Source organism: Oncorhynchus keta, chromosome 6 (assembly GCF_023373465.1).
Source record: "Oncorhynchus keta strain PuntledgeMale-10-30-2019 chromosome 6, Oket_V2, whole genome shotgun sequence".
In the NCBI taxonomy this organism is placed as follows: domain Eukaryota; kingdom Metazoa; phylum Chordata; class Actinopteri; order Salmoniformes; family Salmonidae; genus Oncorhynchus; species Oncorhynchus keta.
This window is the reverse complement of record NC_068426.1, coordinates 38,170,719-38,186,518: the sequence shown is the minus strand read 5'-3', so window position 1 is coordinate 38,186,518 and position 15,800 is coordinate 38,170,719. Positions and strand designations below refer to the sequence as shown.

The following is a 15,800-nucleotide window of genomic DNA, read 5'->3' as shown; positions in this document are numbered from 1 at the left end:
TTGTTTAAGCTGTTTTCTAGTGACATGTATTTGGCTGGCATAGAAAATGCATAGAAAATGTGCTTTCTCGTCACACCACTGTTGTTCAGAGGAGCTAGCCAACAACACAGTTTCAAACGGAAGCTGGAAAGACAGCAAACTAGCTGCACTTGGTTTCGTTTAACCTTTTTTTCAACTGACATTTCTTTGTATATATCCATAAAAATGATGCCAGCTGATTCATGATTTAGACTGACTGAGAAACGCTGCCTGCCTGTCTGTCTGCCTGCCTGTCTGTCTGTCTCGTCCCGACTCCCGACACGTTCATTACTAGGGGACAGATGGAGATTGAATTTGAATATTGAAACAATGTTGCAAATGTAGGAGAGACGAGCAGCAAGATGTATAAATATCTCCACTGTAGACAACTAAATGTTGGTCTTAAAGAAATGTGAGATAATGTCTAGATGCTTTTTATAGTGGAGATCAAGTTTATAAATTGTCTGGCTAGGCTGATGAGACAGTGGATTGCGCAGTCAGATGGAACAGAGTAAATAGGCATTTCAACGTCTTAGATTTAGCCGGTGGTAACTTGTGGAATAGACACCGGCAGGAATGTTCAAAAAAGTTACGATCACCACAAAAAAACAGGAGCCTGTAAAACGGCCGCTATACACTGAGTCTACAAAACATAACACCTTCCTAATATTGAGTTGCACTCCCTTTTTCCATTAGAACAGCCTCAATTCGTTGGGAGCATGGAATCTACTTGGTGTTGAAAGCATTCCACAGGGATGCCGGCTAATGTTGACTCCAATGCTTCCCACCGGTGACACTTCCCACAGTGTCAAGTTGGCTGGATGTGCTTTGGGTGGTGGACCATTCTTGATACACACAGCTGTTGAGCATGAAAAACATAGCAGAATTGCAGTTCTTGACACAATCAAACTGGTGTGCCTGGCACCTACTGCCATACCCCGTTCAAAGGCACTTAAATATTTTGTCCACTGCACCACTCGGGAGGCCATGTCCCTTAATGTTGATGATGTGGTTGTTACTGACAAGGAGCACATGGCTGAGCTCTTTAATCACCACTTCATTAAGTCAGGATTCCTATTTGAATCAGCCATGCCTCATTGTCCGCCCAACATTTCCTCATCACCATCACCCTTCTAATGCGACTAGCCCCGATGTTCCTCCCTCTTATTCCCCTGCTCCGCTACAAAATTTCTCCCTACAGGCGGTCACTGAGTCGGAGGTGCTAAAGGAGCACCTTAAACTTGACCCCCCAAAAAACATCTGGGTCAGATAGTTTACATCCTTTCTTCTTTGAGGTTTCAGCCCTTATCATCGCTAAGCCTATCTCTGACCTTTTTAACCCGTCTCTTCTCTCTGGGGAGGTTCCCATTGCTTGGAAGGCAGCCACAGTGCATCTGTTATTTAAAGGGGAGATTAAACTGATCCTAACTGTTCTTGGCCCATTTCTATTTTGCCCTGTTTATCAAAAACTCAATAATCAACTGACTGGCTTTATTGATGTCTATAGTATTCTCTCTGGTATGCAATCTGGTTTCTGCTCAGGTTATGGATGTGTTACTGCAACCTTAAAGGTCCTAAATGATGTCACTATTGCCCTTGATTCTAAGCAATGTTGTGCAGCTGTTCTTATTGACTTGGCCAAAGCTTTTTATACGGTAAACCATTCCATTCTTGTGGGCCGGCTAATGAGTATTGGTGTTTCTGAGATGTTTGGCCTAGTTTGCTAACTACCTCTCTCAAAGAGTGCAGTGTATAAAGTTAGAACAGCTGCTATCTCAGCCACTGCCTGTCACCAAGGGAGTGCCTCAAGGCTCGATCCTAGGCCCCACGCTCTTCTCAATTTACATCAACAACATAGCTCAGGCAGTAGGAAGCTCTCATCCATTCATATGCAGATGATACAGCTGGCCCCTCCCCGGATTTTGTGTTAAACGCTCTACAACAACGCTTTCTTAGTGTCCAACAAGCTTTCTCTGCCCTTAACCTTGTTCTGAACCCCTCCAAAACAAAGGTCATGTGGTTTGGTAAGAAGAATGCCCCTCTCCCCACCGGTGTGATTACTACCTTTTGAGGGTTTAGAGCTTGAGGAAGTCACCTCATACATGTACTTGGGAGTATGGCTAGATGGTACACTGTTCTTCTCTCAGCACATATCAAAGCTGCAGGCTAAGGTTAAATCTAGACTTGGTTTCCTCTATCTTAATTGCTCCTCTTTCACCTCAGCTGCCAAACTAACCCTGATTCAGATGACCATCCCACCCATGCTAGATTACGTAGATGTTCTTTACCATACGGCCATCAGATTTGCCACCAATGCTCCTTTATAGGACACATCACTGCACTCTATACTCCTCTGTAGACTGGTTATCTCTGTATACCCGTTGCAAGAGCCATTGGTTTATGCTTATTTATAAGACCCTCTTAAGGCCTCACTCACCCTCACTCACCCTATCTGAGATATCTACTGCAGCTCTCATCCTCCATATACAATACCCGTTCTTGTGGTCACATTATGTTAAAGGTCTCCAAAGCACACACATCACTGGGTTGCTCCTCTTTTCAGTTTGCTGCAGCTAGCCACTGGAACGAGCTGCAAAAAACACACCGTCTCTTCATTCAAACACTCAATCATGGACATTCTTACTGACAGTGGTGGCTGCTTCACGTGATGTATAGTTGCCTCTACCTTCTTGCCTTTGTGCTGTTGTCTGTGCCCAATAATGTGTGTATCATGTTTTGTGCTTCTACCATGTGCTACTGCCATGTTGTGTTGCTACCAGGCTGTGTTGTCATGTGTTGCTGCCATGCTATGTTGTTGTCTTAAGTCTCTCTTTGTGTATTGTTGTGGTTTCTCTCTTGTTGTCACGTCCTGACCATAGAAAGCCTTTATTTTCTATGGTAGAGTAGGTCAGGGCGTGACTAGGGGTTATCTAGTTTATTATTTCTATGTGGGGTTCTAGGGTTGTCTTTCTATGTTGGTGTTTGTGTATGATTCCCAATTAGAGGCAGCTGGTAATCGTTGTCTCTAATTGGGGATCATATTTAAGTTGTTGTTTTTCTCACCTGTGGTTATGGGATATTGTTTTGAGTTAGTGCACGTAGCATCTCTGTCGTCACGGTTCGTTGTTAGTTTATTGTTTATTTGTTTTAGGTTTTTGTTCAGTTTCACTTTATCATTATGTGGAACTCAACATACCTTGGTCCGACATTCATTATAACGAACGTGACACTTGTTGTGATGTGGGGTTTGTCCTATATATATATTTTTATCCCAGCCCCCGTCCCCGCAAGAGGCCTTTTGGTAGGCCGTCATTGTAAATAAGAATTTGTTCTTAACTGACTTACCTAGTTAAATAAAGGTTAAATCTACTTTTTTTTATTAACAGATGACATCAATAAGGTATCATAGCTTTCACCCGGATTCCAGCACCATTCTTCTTTCAGGCAAGCCAATATCAGAACTGTGTCCGATGCCGCTAGTAGCGCAGTACACAGTACACCAACCACGGGTAACCAATAGTTGGCATGCTGCTGTCAGCTACCCCCACAAAAATACTATAGTATACTATGGTATTAAAACCCATGTTTAAGTGTTGTATACACAACCAGTCTGTTAAGCAGATGTGTTTTCTTGGGTTTTCTGGGACAGTATCTGAAACCTCTGGACCTTCTCTTTCCAGGGCTCTCTTTCCTAAATCTCAGTCCTACAGTATCGAGCTCCAAATATCCGCCTGATACGATAGATTAAGTTTTCCATATGCTACATATCCTTTGTCATGAACACAGAGACTCAGCTGCATTGATTCAAAACATGTTGTATTATTTTTGTTATTCCACCTTTATTTAACCAGGCAGGCTAGTTGAGAACACCTTTATTTAACCAGGTAGGCCAGTTGAGAACACCTTTATTTAACCAGGTAGGCTAGTTGAGAACACCTTTATTTAACCAGGTAGGCCAGTTGAGAACACCTTTATTTAACCAGGTAGGCCAGTTGAGAACACCTTTATTTAACCAGGTAGGCTAGTTGAGAACACCTTTATTTAACCAGGCAGGCTAGTTGAGAACACCTTTATTTAACCAGGCAGGCTAGTTGAGAACACCTTTATTTAACCAGGTGGGCTAGTTGAGAACACCTTTATTTAACCAGGCAGGCTAGTTGAGAACACCTTTATTTAACCAGGCAGGCTAGTTGAGAACACCTTTATTTAACCAGGCAGGCTAGTTGAGAACACCTTTATTTAACCAGGTGGGCTAGTTGAGAACACCTTTATTTAACCAGGTGGGCTAGTTGAGAACACCTTTATTTAACCAGGTAGGCCAGTTGAGAACACCTTTATTTAACCAGGTAGGCCAGTTGAGAACACCTTTATTTAACCAGGCAGGCTAGTTGAGAACACCTTTATTTAACCAGGTGGGCTAGTTGAGAACACCTTTATTTAACCAGGTGGGCCAGTTGAGAACACCTTTATTTAACCAGGTAGGCCAGTTGAGAACACCTTTATTTAACCAGGTAGGCCAGTTGAGAACACCTTTATTTAACCAGGTGGGCTAGTTGAGAACACCTTTATTTAACCAGGTAGGCCAGTTGAGAACACCTTTATTTAACCAGGCAGGCTAGTTGAGAACACCTTTATTTAACCAGGCAGGCTAGTTGAGAACACCTTTATTTAACCAGGTAGGCCAGTTGAGAACACCTTTATTTAACCAGGTAGGCCAGTTGAGAACACCTTTATTTAACCAGGCAGGCTAGTTGAGAACACCTTTATTTAACCAGGTGGGCTAGTTGAGAACACCTTTATTTAACCAGGTGGGCTAGTTGAGAACACCTTTATTTAACCAGGCAGGCTAGTTGAGAACACCTTTATTTAACCAGGTGGGCTAGTTGAGAACACCTTTATTTAACCAGGTGGGCTAGTTGAGAACACCTTTATTTAACCAGGCAGGCTAGTTGAGAACACCTTTATTTAACCAGGTGGGCTAGTTGAGAACACCTTTATTTAACCAGGCAGGCTAGTTGAGAACACCTTTATTTAACCAGGCAGGCTAGTTGAGAACACCTTTATTTAACCAGGCGGGCTAGTTGAGAACACCTTTATTTAACCAGGTGGGCTAGTTGAGAACACCTTTATTTAACCAGGTAGGCCAGTTGAGAACACCTTTATTTAACCAGGCAGGCTAGTTGAGAACACCTTTATTTAACCAGGTGGGCTAGTTGAGAACACCTTTATTTAACCAGGTAGGCCAGTTGAGAACACCTTTATTTAACCAGGCAGGCTAGTTGAGAACACCTTTATTTAACCAGGCAGGCTAGTTGAGAACACCTTTATTTAACCAGGTAGGCCAGTTGAGAACACCTTTATTTAACCAGGTAGGCCAGTTGAGAACACCTTTATTTAACCAGGTAGGCCAGTTGAGAACACCTTTATTTAACCAGGTAGGCCAGTTGAGAACACCTTTATTTAACCAGGTAGGCCAGTTGAGAACACCTTTATTTAACCAGGTGGGCTAGTTGAGAACACCTTTATTTAACCAGGTAGGCCAGTTGAGAACACCTTTATTTAACCAGGCAGGCTAGTTGAGAACACCTTTATTTAACCAGGCAGGCTAGTTGAGAACACCTTTATTTAACCAGGTAGGCCAGTTGAGAACACCTTTATTTAACCAGGTAGGCCAGTTGAGAACACCTTTATTTAACCAGGTAGGCCAGTTGAGAACACCTTTATTTAACCAGGTAGGCCAGTTGAGAACACCTTTATTTAACCAGGTAGGCCAGTTGAGAACACCTTTATTTAACCAGGTAGGCCAGTTGAGAACACCTTTATTTAACCAGGTAGGCCAGTTGAGAACACCTTTATTTAACCAGGTGGGCTAGTTGAGAACACCTTTATTTAACCAGGTGGGCTAGTTGAGAACACCTTTATTTAACCAGGTAGGCCAGTTGAGAACACCTTTATTTAACCAGGTAGGCTAGTTGAGAACACCTTTATTTAACCAGGTAGGCCAGTTGAGAACACCTTTATTTAACCAGGTAGGCTAGTTGAGAACACCTTTATTTAACCAGGTGGGCTAGTTGAGAACACCTTTATTTAACCAGGTGGGCTAGTTGAGAACACCTTTATTTAACCAGGTGGGCTAGTTGAGAACACCTTTATTTAACCAGGTAGGCCAGTTGAGAACACCTTTATTTAACCAGGTGGGCTAGTTGAGAACACCTTTATTTAACCAGGTAGGCCAGTTGAGAACACCTTTATTTAACCAGGTGGGCTAGTTGAGAACACCTTTATTTAACCAGGTGGGCTAGTTGAGAACACCTTTATTTAACCAGGTAGGCCAGTTGAGAACACCTTTATTTAACCAGGTAGGTCAGTTGAGAACACCTTTATTTAACCAGGTAGGCCAGTTGAGAACACCTTTATTTAACCAGGTAGGCTAGTTGAGAACACCACCTTTATTTAACCAGGTAGGCCAGTTGAGAACACCTTTATTTAACCAGGTAGGCCAGTTGAGAACACCTTTATTTAACCAGGTAGGCTAGTTGAGAACACCTTTATTTAACCAGGCAGGCCAGTTGAGAACACCTTTATTTAACCAGGTAGGCTAGTTGAGAACACCTTTATTTAACCAGGCAGGCCAGTTGAGAACACCTTTATTTAACCAGGTAGGCCAGTTGAGAACACCTTTATTTAACCAGGTGGGCTAGTTGAGAACACCTTTATTTAACCAGGTGGGCTAGTTGAGAACACCTTTATTTAACCAGGTAGGCCAGTTGAGAACACCTTTATTTAACCAGGTGGGCTAGTTGAGAACACCTTTATTTAACCAGGTAGGCCAGTTGAGAACACCTTTATTTAACCAGGTGGGCTAGTTGAGAACACCTTTATTTAACCAGGTGGGCTAGTTGAGAACACCTTTATTTAACCAGGTAGGCCAGTTGAGAACACCTTTATTTAACCAGGTAGGCCAGTTGAGAACACCTTTATTTAACCAGGTAGGCCAGTTGAGAACACCTTTATTTAACCAGGTAGGCTAGTTGAGAACACCTTTATTTAACCAGGTAGGCCAGTTGAGAACACCTTTATTTAACCAGGTAGGCCAGTTGAGAACACCTTTATTTAACCAGGTAGGCTAGTTGAGAACACCTTTATTTAACCAGGCAGGCCAGTTGAGAACACCTTTATTTAACCAGGTAGGCTAGTTGAGAACACCTTTATTTAACCAGGCAGGCCAGTTGAGAACACCTTTATTTAACCAGGTAGGCCAGTTGAGAACACCTTTATTTAACCAGGTAGGCCAGTTGAGAACACCTTTATTTAACCAGGTAGACCAGTTGAGAACACCTTTATTTAACCAGGCAGGCCAGTTGAGAACACCTTTATTTAACCAGGCAGGCCATTTGAGAACACCTTTATTTAACCAGGTAGGCCAGTTGAGAACACCTTTATTTAACCAGGTAGGCTAGTTGAGAACACCTTTATTTAACCAGGTAGGCCAGTTGAGAACACCTTTATTTAACCAGGTAGGCCAGTTGAGAACACCTTTATTTAACCAGGTAGGCCAGTTGAGAACACCTTTATTTAACCAGGTAGGCCAGTTGAGAACACCTTTATTTAACCAGGTAGGCTAGTTGAGAACACCTTTATTTAACCAGGTAGGCCAGTTGAGAACACCTTTATTTAACCAGGTAGGCCAGTTGAGAACACCTTTATTTAACCAGGTAGGTCAGTTGAGAACACCTTTATTTAACCAGGCAGGCCAGTTGAGAAAACCTTTATTTAACCAGGTAGGCTAGTTGAGAACACCTTTATTTAACCAGGCAGGCTAGTTGAGAACACCTTTATTTAACCAGGCAGGCCAGTTGAGAACACCTTTATTTAACCAGGCAGGCCAGTTGAGAACACCTTTATTTAACCAGGTAGGCCAGTTGAGAACACCTTTATTTAACCAGGTAGGCCAGTTGAGAACACCTTTATTTAACCAGGTAGGCCAGTTGAGAACACCTTTATTTAACCAGGCAGGCCAGTTGAGAACACCTTTATTTAACCAGGCAGGCCAGTTGAGAACACCTTTATTTAACCAGGTAGGCCAGTTGAGAACACCTTTATTTAACCAGGTAGGCTAGTTGAGAACACCTTTATTTAACCAGGTAGGCCAGTTGAGAACACCTTTATTTAACCAGGTAGGCCAGTTGAGAACACCTTTATTTAACCAGGCAGGCCAGTTGAGAACACCTTTATTTAACCAGGTAGGCCAGTTGAGAACACCTTTATTTAACCAGGTAGGCTAGTTGAGAACACCTTTATTTAACCAGGTAGGCCAGTTGAGAACACCTTTATTTAACCAGGTAGGCTAGTTGAGAACACCTTTATTTAACCAGGTAGGTCAGTTGAGAACACCTTTATTTAACCAGGCAGGCCAGTTGAGAAAACCTTTATTTAACCAGGTAGGCTAGTTGAGAACACCTTTATTTAACCAGGCAGGCCAGTTGAGAACACCTTTATTTAACCAGGCAGGCCAGTTGAGAACACCTTTATTTAACCAGGCAGGCCAGTTGAGAACACCTTTATTTAACCAGGCAGGCCAGTTGAGAACACCTTTATTTAACCAGGTAGGCTAGTTGAGAACACCTTTATTTAACCAGGTAGGCCAGTTGAGAACACCTTTATTTAACCAGGTAGGCTAGTTGAGAACACCTTTATTTAACCAGGCAGGCCAGTTGAGAACACCTTTATTTAACCAGGCAGGCCAGTTGAGAACACCTTTATTTAACCAGGTAGGCCAGTTGAGAACACCTTTATTTAACCAGGTAGGCCAGTTGAGAACACCTTTATTTAACCAGGTAGGCCAGTTGAGAACACCTTTATTTAACCAGGTAGGCCAATTGAGAGCAAGTTCTCATTTACAACTGCGACCTGGCCAAGATAAAGCAAAGCAGTGCGACAAAAATAACAACACAGAGTTACACATGGGACAAACAAGCGTACAGTCAATAACACAATAGAAAAATATGTATACAGTGTGTGCAAATGAAGTAAGGAGGTAAGGCAATAAATAGGCCATAGTGGCGAAGTAATTACAATTGAGCAATTCACAGCGGGGTAATATATTTGCCGATGAGGATGTGCAAGTAGAAATACTGGTGTGCAAAAGAGCAGAAAAACAAATATGGGATGAGGTAGGTAGTTGGATGGATGGGCTATTTACAGATGGGCTGTGTACAGGTACAGTGAGCTGCTCTGACAGCTGATGCTTAAAGTTAGCGAGGGAGATATGTCTCCAACTTCAGTGATTTTTGCAATTCTTTCCAGTCATTGGCAGCAGAGAACTGGAAGGAAAGGCGGCCAAATGAGGTGTTGGCTTTGGTAACAGAACATCTCCGTTATACTATGTACACTATATTTTTTAGTTTAGTTTAGTTTTAGTAACACTTTTTAGTTACACTTTATTGCAATTTAAGATTATATTTATTGGTCAATCCAGTCCTTTCAGAGCCACTGGGGGACGGACATCAGTGATGATAACTAGGAATCAGTTTGTGACTAATCACATTGTCCATATCTTTTTGTCTGTCAATTAACTAATCAACCAACCAATCATCCAACAAATAAATTAACCAATCAATCAATCATGTATTCTCTCTTTTCCAGGCAACCCCCTGTTGATAAACTCATCCCAGCAGCCGGACCTAACGGTGTCACGGACCTACACCAGCCCCATCTGCTTCCAGGACTCCATGGATAAAGAACTCATCTCTCAGGAGCCTTCGCTCTTCGACCCCCTGCCTGACCTCAAGGTCAAAGTTCACTCCTCTTTCATGGTGTCCCTGGGCGTGTCAGAGAGGGGGGCCGAGTACCACATCCAGAAAGCCCAACCCCAGACCTTCCCCCGGGGACTGGCGCCCGACTACAGCGGTGTGGGGTTGGAGGGGACGCTGAGAGGAAGGAGGGAGAAGACCCTCCTCGGCCCCCTTGCCCCGTCTACGCCATTCAGGCCCCCACTCAGGACGGCCGGGGTGTTCGGACACGCGGGAGGGAGGCTGGTGGTGCCCAATACAGGTGAGGGTTGTGGTTCGTAAGGGCAATGTACCACACACATGTACACATGCAAACGCAAGCGTGCACATACACAGGCATGGAGGCTTCCACACACACAGGTCCACATACCACATACATAGAGGCACACACACGCACAGAGGAGAGGATCACAAGATACATACGTACACGCGCGCGTGCACGTACGCACACACACTGCTGGGTGTCAGGTCTATTTAGTGCAGGTGACAACCCTCACCTTGTATTGGGCACCACCAGCCTCCCTCCCTCCCTCTCTGGGGCTCTCAAATCAATGTTGCCAACAGTGTACCACACATACACACACACACTACCACCAACACTGGAGCCCACAAACAATTCCTAGAGTGCTAATCTAACTCGCCAATAGATTAAAGTGTCACAAAGGACAGGAGACAGGTGCGTGCGTGCGTGCGTGCGTGCGTGCGTGCGTGCGTGTGTGTGTGTGTGTGTGTGTGTGTGTGTGTGTGTGTGTGTGTGTGTGTGTGTGTGTGTGTGTGTGTGTGTGTGTGTGTGTGTGTGTGTGTGTGTGTGTGTGTGTGTGTGTGTGCAAGCATGTGCGTGTGTCTCGTGATAATCTCCTCTGTTCCTTTCTCTCTCTGTCTGTAGGCGTGAGTCTGTTGGTGCCCCATGGGGGGATAGCTGTGGACACTACCTGGGAAATGTACATGGTCATCAACCAGGAGGACAGCAGCAGGTATAACACGACACACAGATATGGCACAGAGAATCAGGCTGCCTGCCTGCCTCCCTCCCTCCCTACCTCTTATCGCTCTCTCTTTCATTCTACCACTTCATCTCACTCCATCTCTCTTCCTGTTTTCCCTATTTCTCCCACTCTCTCTCCCACTTATTAACACCCACACGCACGGGTGTATGCAAGCTCACTCACTCACTCACTCACTCACTCACTCACTCACTCACTCACTCACTCACTCACTCACTCACTGTCACAGACACACACATTCCAACATACAAACACACACACAAACACACCCACATACAGTGGTTCCTCAATCTGAAGTTGCTTCATACTATGGTATAAGATGCGGTATGCTGTGGTATGGTACAGTGCGTTACAGTACCGTTAATGCACACCAGAGGGCATCTTTGAGAACATCTACACTTCATGAATACAATTGAACTCTATATTTCATTGTAGGCCGATAGGAAGAAGGTCAAGCCCGAATTTCAATATTGGCAGAATATTGTATGAAATACAATTGGGCATTTAAATGCAATTCAATCTGGTAGTTTCAATTCAAATGTGACTCGTTCCGTTCTCTATTCTCTTGTTGATATAATATCCTGGACTTTATGACTATTTACATTCTCCGGTTCACTGCACTGTATTGGTTTTGACTGACAGCTGTTATAATCTTGAGCTCCGCACGCGACTAGAAGATGCCCCTATCCCTCCCGCTAATTGGGCTTTTGCACATTTGTAGTCTGAATCAGGGAAATGCTGTACATCGATAGTAGTCGATGTGTTCTGACCTTAGAGTTGAATGCGATTATTTTAGTTTTAAAGCCACCAGATTCTTCTTTCCATTGTTGTTATTTATTCGGTAATGAGTTAAGCCATAAATTAGTGAGTCTGTGTGCCTGCTTGAGTGGATGAGCTGAACTCTTCAGAAACCAACGACAAAGTTACTGTCGAAGGCTTGGCCTATTTAGAAGGCTATTTTCCATGTTTTAATTGGTTCAGATAGAATCTAGATTCGGGCCTACTACCAATTAAACCAATTTATTTATTTCTCTGCGCCCCTCACTGCATCAAGACCCGAATTGCCTGCTTTATATGAGGCTTTCATTTAGGTAGGTCGTAAAAAACACGATACTAAGATAAGGTATTTCGAAAGAACAGAATAGCATGTTTTGAGTTTTATTTATCTGTGCTTGGTAGCCGAGGCTATATGCCTCGGTTTCTATCTAACCTTTCATCAAGAGACACATTAGCGCCTGGGTACCAATGATTTACACCGAACCTAAAAGCATAACCAGCATTTTAACTCCCCCTTGCGGTGACGCAATATACCGTACTATATACCATAATATACCTCAATGCACTGCGGCGTAACCTGGAAACTTTTAATTGAGGAACCACTATATACACCGCCCAGCATGCAGCCTTAGCTCATCTTGCACACTCTACAGGGGAGGACTTGATGTGTAAGGAAGAGGCTGGCAGTTGCAGACACGGCCCTGCAGATTGCAGCATAGCCCTGAGCGACTGGCTCAGCAACTGGCTCAGCCCCCTCCTTCCTGTGTGACTAGTTAAGGCTGTGAATGTTAAAGTCTTCAGTGTTAAGGGTATCTGCCATCATTTGTCAGATAGAACAAGACAGACTCTATGTAACTATTGCCTGCTATGGAGAGCCCATTGCCATGACTTAGCTGTCAAGACTTTCACAAGGCTATTACGCAAGGCGAAAATGGCAAGACACTTAAAAGACATTCACAAGAAATGTAATACTGTTGACTTTTCTCTGAGAGGCTTCAAGAAGTTATCTCACCACCATGAGTCAGTCTTTTTGGATCATTTTGTTTGTGATTGCTTTGCAGACCAAAAATGTGTAACATCTCGAACACATCTGGATGAAACCATCCCAAAAACGTATCACCCTGACAACCTGGTTAACAGGTTGGCCCCATCAATGAAATGACATTTCGACTTCTCAAGGAGTTTAAATATGTGACATTGATTGTCAAATGTGTCAAATGTGGCTGTAATCCATGTCATCCCTTCCACCTCCCTCCTCCTCAGAGCACCCCAGAGGCTTCTGGGTAGCGAGGGTAAAGATAAGGATCAAAGGTCACCTATAGTTTACGCCTCAGAGCTTAGGGGTGGACTGCCTGTGTCTGTCCCATGAGGTGTGCGCTACTCTAAACACTCCTTGATCTCCCTGAGCCCACACCTTTAGGTTTCTGCCTGGTCCCGATAACGTTGTTTGCTGTTTACTTCCTGCCTGGCATTAGAGGGAGTCTGGAGGGCAGCGCACCATTTAGCTGTCAATCACAGTCTTTTGACAAGCGCATAGAGAGACCCTGGGAGAAATGAAATGTTTTCCTCCTATTCGGACTTCAGGACGAATCCAACTACATGAGGCGGTTTGGCGATGGATCTCCACTTGGCTGCAGGATAGGAATCGATCAGCTCAGCCTTGGTGGCTCCAGGGCTGCCGTATGGAGACTGAGATGAGAGGCTTTTCCTCACGAGGGACACTGCAGTCTAGAGGCCTTGGTGGGAGTTATTAGATATTACCGAGAGATCAGGAGAACAGTTAACCGTCTAAGTTAGCGGTGCTGAGTTGAGGAGCCTTATGCTGGACACACACAGAAAAGTGTGTCCGTTCTTCGGTGTTTTTAAATGTCACGTGCTTGTAACAGAGGCAGTTCCTGGCGCTAGCCTCATCTAATGTGTTAAAGCCGTGGCTTCGACTCAGCGAGCTAACGAGGTCTTGTTGTGCACTGAAAAGCTTGAAACTCCGTAGGGAACAGTATCCAAGGTTGTTACGGTGTTTTTTTTCTTCTAAATGAAACCATAAAATCCCCACGGGGTGTTAGTGCCTTGAAGTGCAGTTATTGTTTGATCCTTGTCAAGCCACCATGGTATAGCCCGTGGCCTTAACACGAGGTCAGGAGATCTCTGTAGAGATCCGATCAGTGACCAAGTGTGGATGAGAGATCGAGTGGAGTGAAAAGGGAAAGTGTGGCTGACGAAGAATGGAGGTGTGAGAGGGAGACTGCGAGGTTGTTAGGAGGAGTTGCAATCGAGGGATGAACGATCGAGAGTGAGAGAAGGAGTGTTGATTAGGGCTTTACTTCCAGGTGGCCTTCAGTCAAACCTCTCTCTGTTTGCAATCATGTTACTATTCACTTGACCTTTTTATCTTGTTTACGGAGCTAATTTATGCGTAGAAAAATGGTGTTCTATTTGTTTGCATGTTTTCAGAATAAGAGTCTCAGTGGATCATAGAATATCATTCAGCATCACAATGCCAGTCAAAGCATTCCAACATGAAAACACTCCAATCCATTATTAAAACGTCAACAACCCAAAGTCACTCTACCTGATCCACGTCTCAAACTAATTCCGTTGAACAAATCATTTCAATTTGTTCCCGAGATACTCAAGATAAAACCATGAAACATTTCTAGTTTTTCATCTTGTCATCATGTTTTCTTTGAAAAGCAAATGTTTTCTATTCTCCTCTCTTCAGGCTAATTATCAGAGTCTGATCTGCAGGTAACCTTGATGTTCCTCTAACAAGTCGGCCTAATTACCATAGCGCACAAAGACACACACACACACACACACACACACACACACACACACACACACATATATATATATAAAGGCCAAATATATATACACTGCTCAAAAAAATAAAGGGAACACTTAAAAAACACAATGTAACTCCAAGTTAATCACACTTCTGTGAAATCAAACTGTCCACTTAGGAAGCAACACTGATTGACAATAAATTTCACATGCTGTTGTGCAAATGGAATAGACAACAGGGGGAAATTATAGGCAATTAGCAAGACACCCCCAATAAAGGAGTGGTTCTGCAGGTGGGGAACACAGACCACTTCTCAGTTCCTATTCTTCCTGGCTGATGTTTTGGTCACTTTTGAATGCTGGCGGTGCTTTCACTCTAGTGGTAGCATGAGACGGAGTCTACAACCCACACAAGTGGTTCAGGTAGTGCAGCTCATCCAGGATGGAACATCAATGCGAGCTGTGGCAAGAAGGTTTGCTGTGTCTGTCAGCGTAGTTTCCAGAGCATGGAGGCGCTACCAGGAGATAGGCCAGTACATCAGGAGACGTGGAGGAGGCCGTAGGAGGGCAACAACCGAGCAGCAGGACCGCTACCTCTGCCTTTGTGCAAGGAGGAGCAGGAGGAGCACTGGTAGAGACCTGCAAAATGACCTTCAGCAGGCCACAAATGTGCATGTGTATGCTCAAACGGTCAGAAACAGACTCCATGAGGGTGGTATGAGGGCCTGACGTCTACAGGTGGGGGTTGTGCTTGCAGCCCAACACCGTGCAGGACGTTTTTCATTTGCCAAAGAACACCAAGATTGGCAAATTCGCCACTGGCGCCCTGTGCTCTTCACAGATGAAAGCAGGTTCACACTGAGCACATGTCACAGAGTCTGGAGACGCCGTGGAGAACGTTCTGCTGCCTGCAACATCCTCCAGCATGACCGGTTTGGCGGTGGGTCAGTCATGATGTGGGGTGGCATTTCTTTGTGGGGCTGCACAGCCCTCCATGTGCTCGCCAGAGGTAGCCTGACTGCCATTAGGTACCGAGATGAGATCCTCAGACCCCTTGTGAGACCATATGCTGGTGCGGTTGGCCCAGAGTTCCTCCTAATGCAAGACAATGCTAGACCTCATGTGGCTGGAGTGTGTCAGCAGTTCCTGCAAGAGGAAGGCATTGATGCTATGGACTGGCCCGCCTGTTCCCCAGACCTGAATCCAATTGAGCACATCTGGGACATCATGTCTCGCTCCATCCACCAACGCCACGTTGCACCACAGACTGTCCAGGAGTTGACAGATGCATTAGTCCAGGTTTGGGAGGAGATCCCTCAGGAGACCATCCACCACCTCATCAGGAGCATGCCCAGGCGTTGTAGGGAGGTCATACAGGCACGTGGAGGCCACACACACTACTGAGCCTCATTTTGACTTGTTTTAAGGA

The 15,800-nt window shown here is 44.4% G+C and overlaps 1 protein-coding gene and 1 long non-coding RNA gene across 8 annotated transcripts in view; both read left to right on the top strand.

Annotated features, from left to right (window-relative positions):
- The window catches only part of LOC118385586 (netrin receptor UNC5D-like), a 326,610-nt gene that overhangs the window by 286,282 nt on the left and 24,528 nt on the right, over positions 1-15,800 (top strand). For all 4 annotated transcript variants that reach the window (XM_052521476.1, XM_052521475.1, XM_052521474.1 and 1 more), the window contains 2 exons: positions 9,664-10,071; positions 10,696-10,783. In XM_052521476.1, the coding sequence (XP_052377436.1) occupies positions 9,664-10,071; positions 10,696-10,783 (496 nt within the window). The remainder of the gene's footprint in view (positions 1-9,663; positions 10,072-10,695; positions 10,784-15,800) is intronic.
- LOC127930785 (uncharacterized) lies at positions 3,865-7,871 on the top strand. 4 transcript variants are annotated; one of them, XR_008139512.1, is made up of 4 exons: positions 3,865-4,133; positions 4,167-4,265; positions 5,586-5,651; positions 7,800-7,871. It is a non-coding gene; the product is annotated as an uncharacterized LOC127930785 (long non-coding RNA). The 4 variants fall into 4 exon arrangements; XR_008139513.1 differs by lacking the exon at positions 5,586-5,651 and adding an exon at positions 5,289-5,354; XR_008139514.1 differs by lacking the exon at positions 5,586-5,651 and adding an exon at positions 4,629-4,694.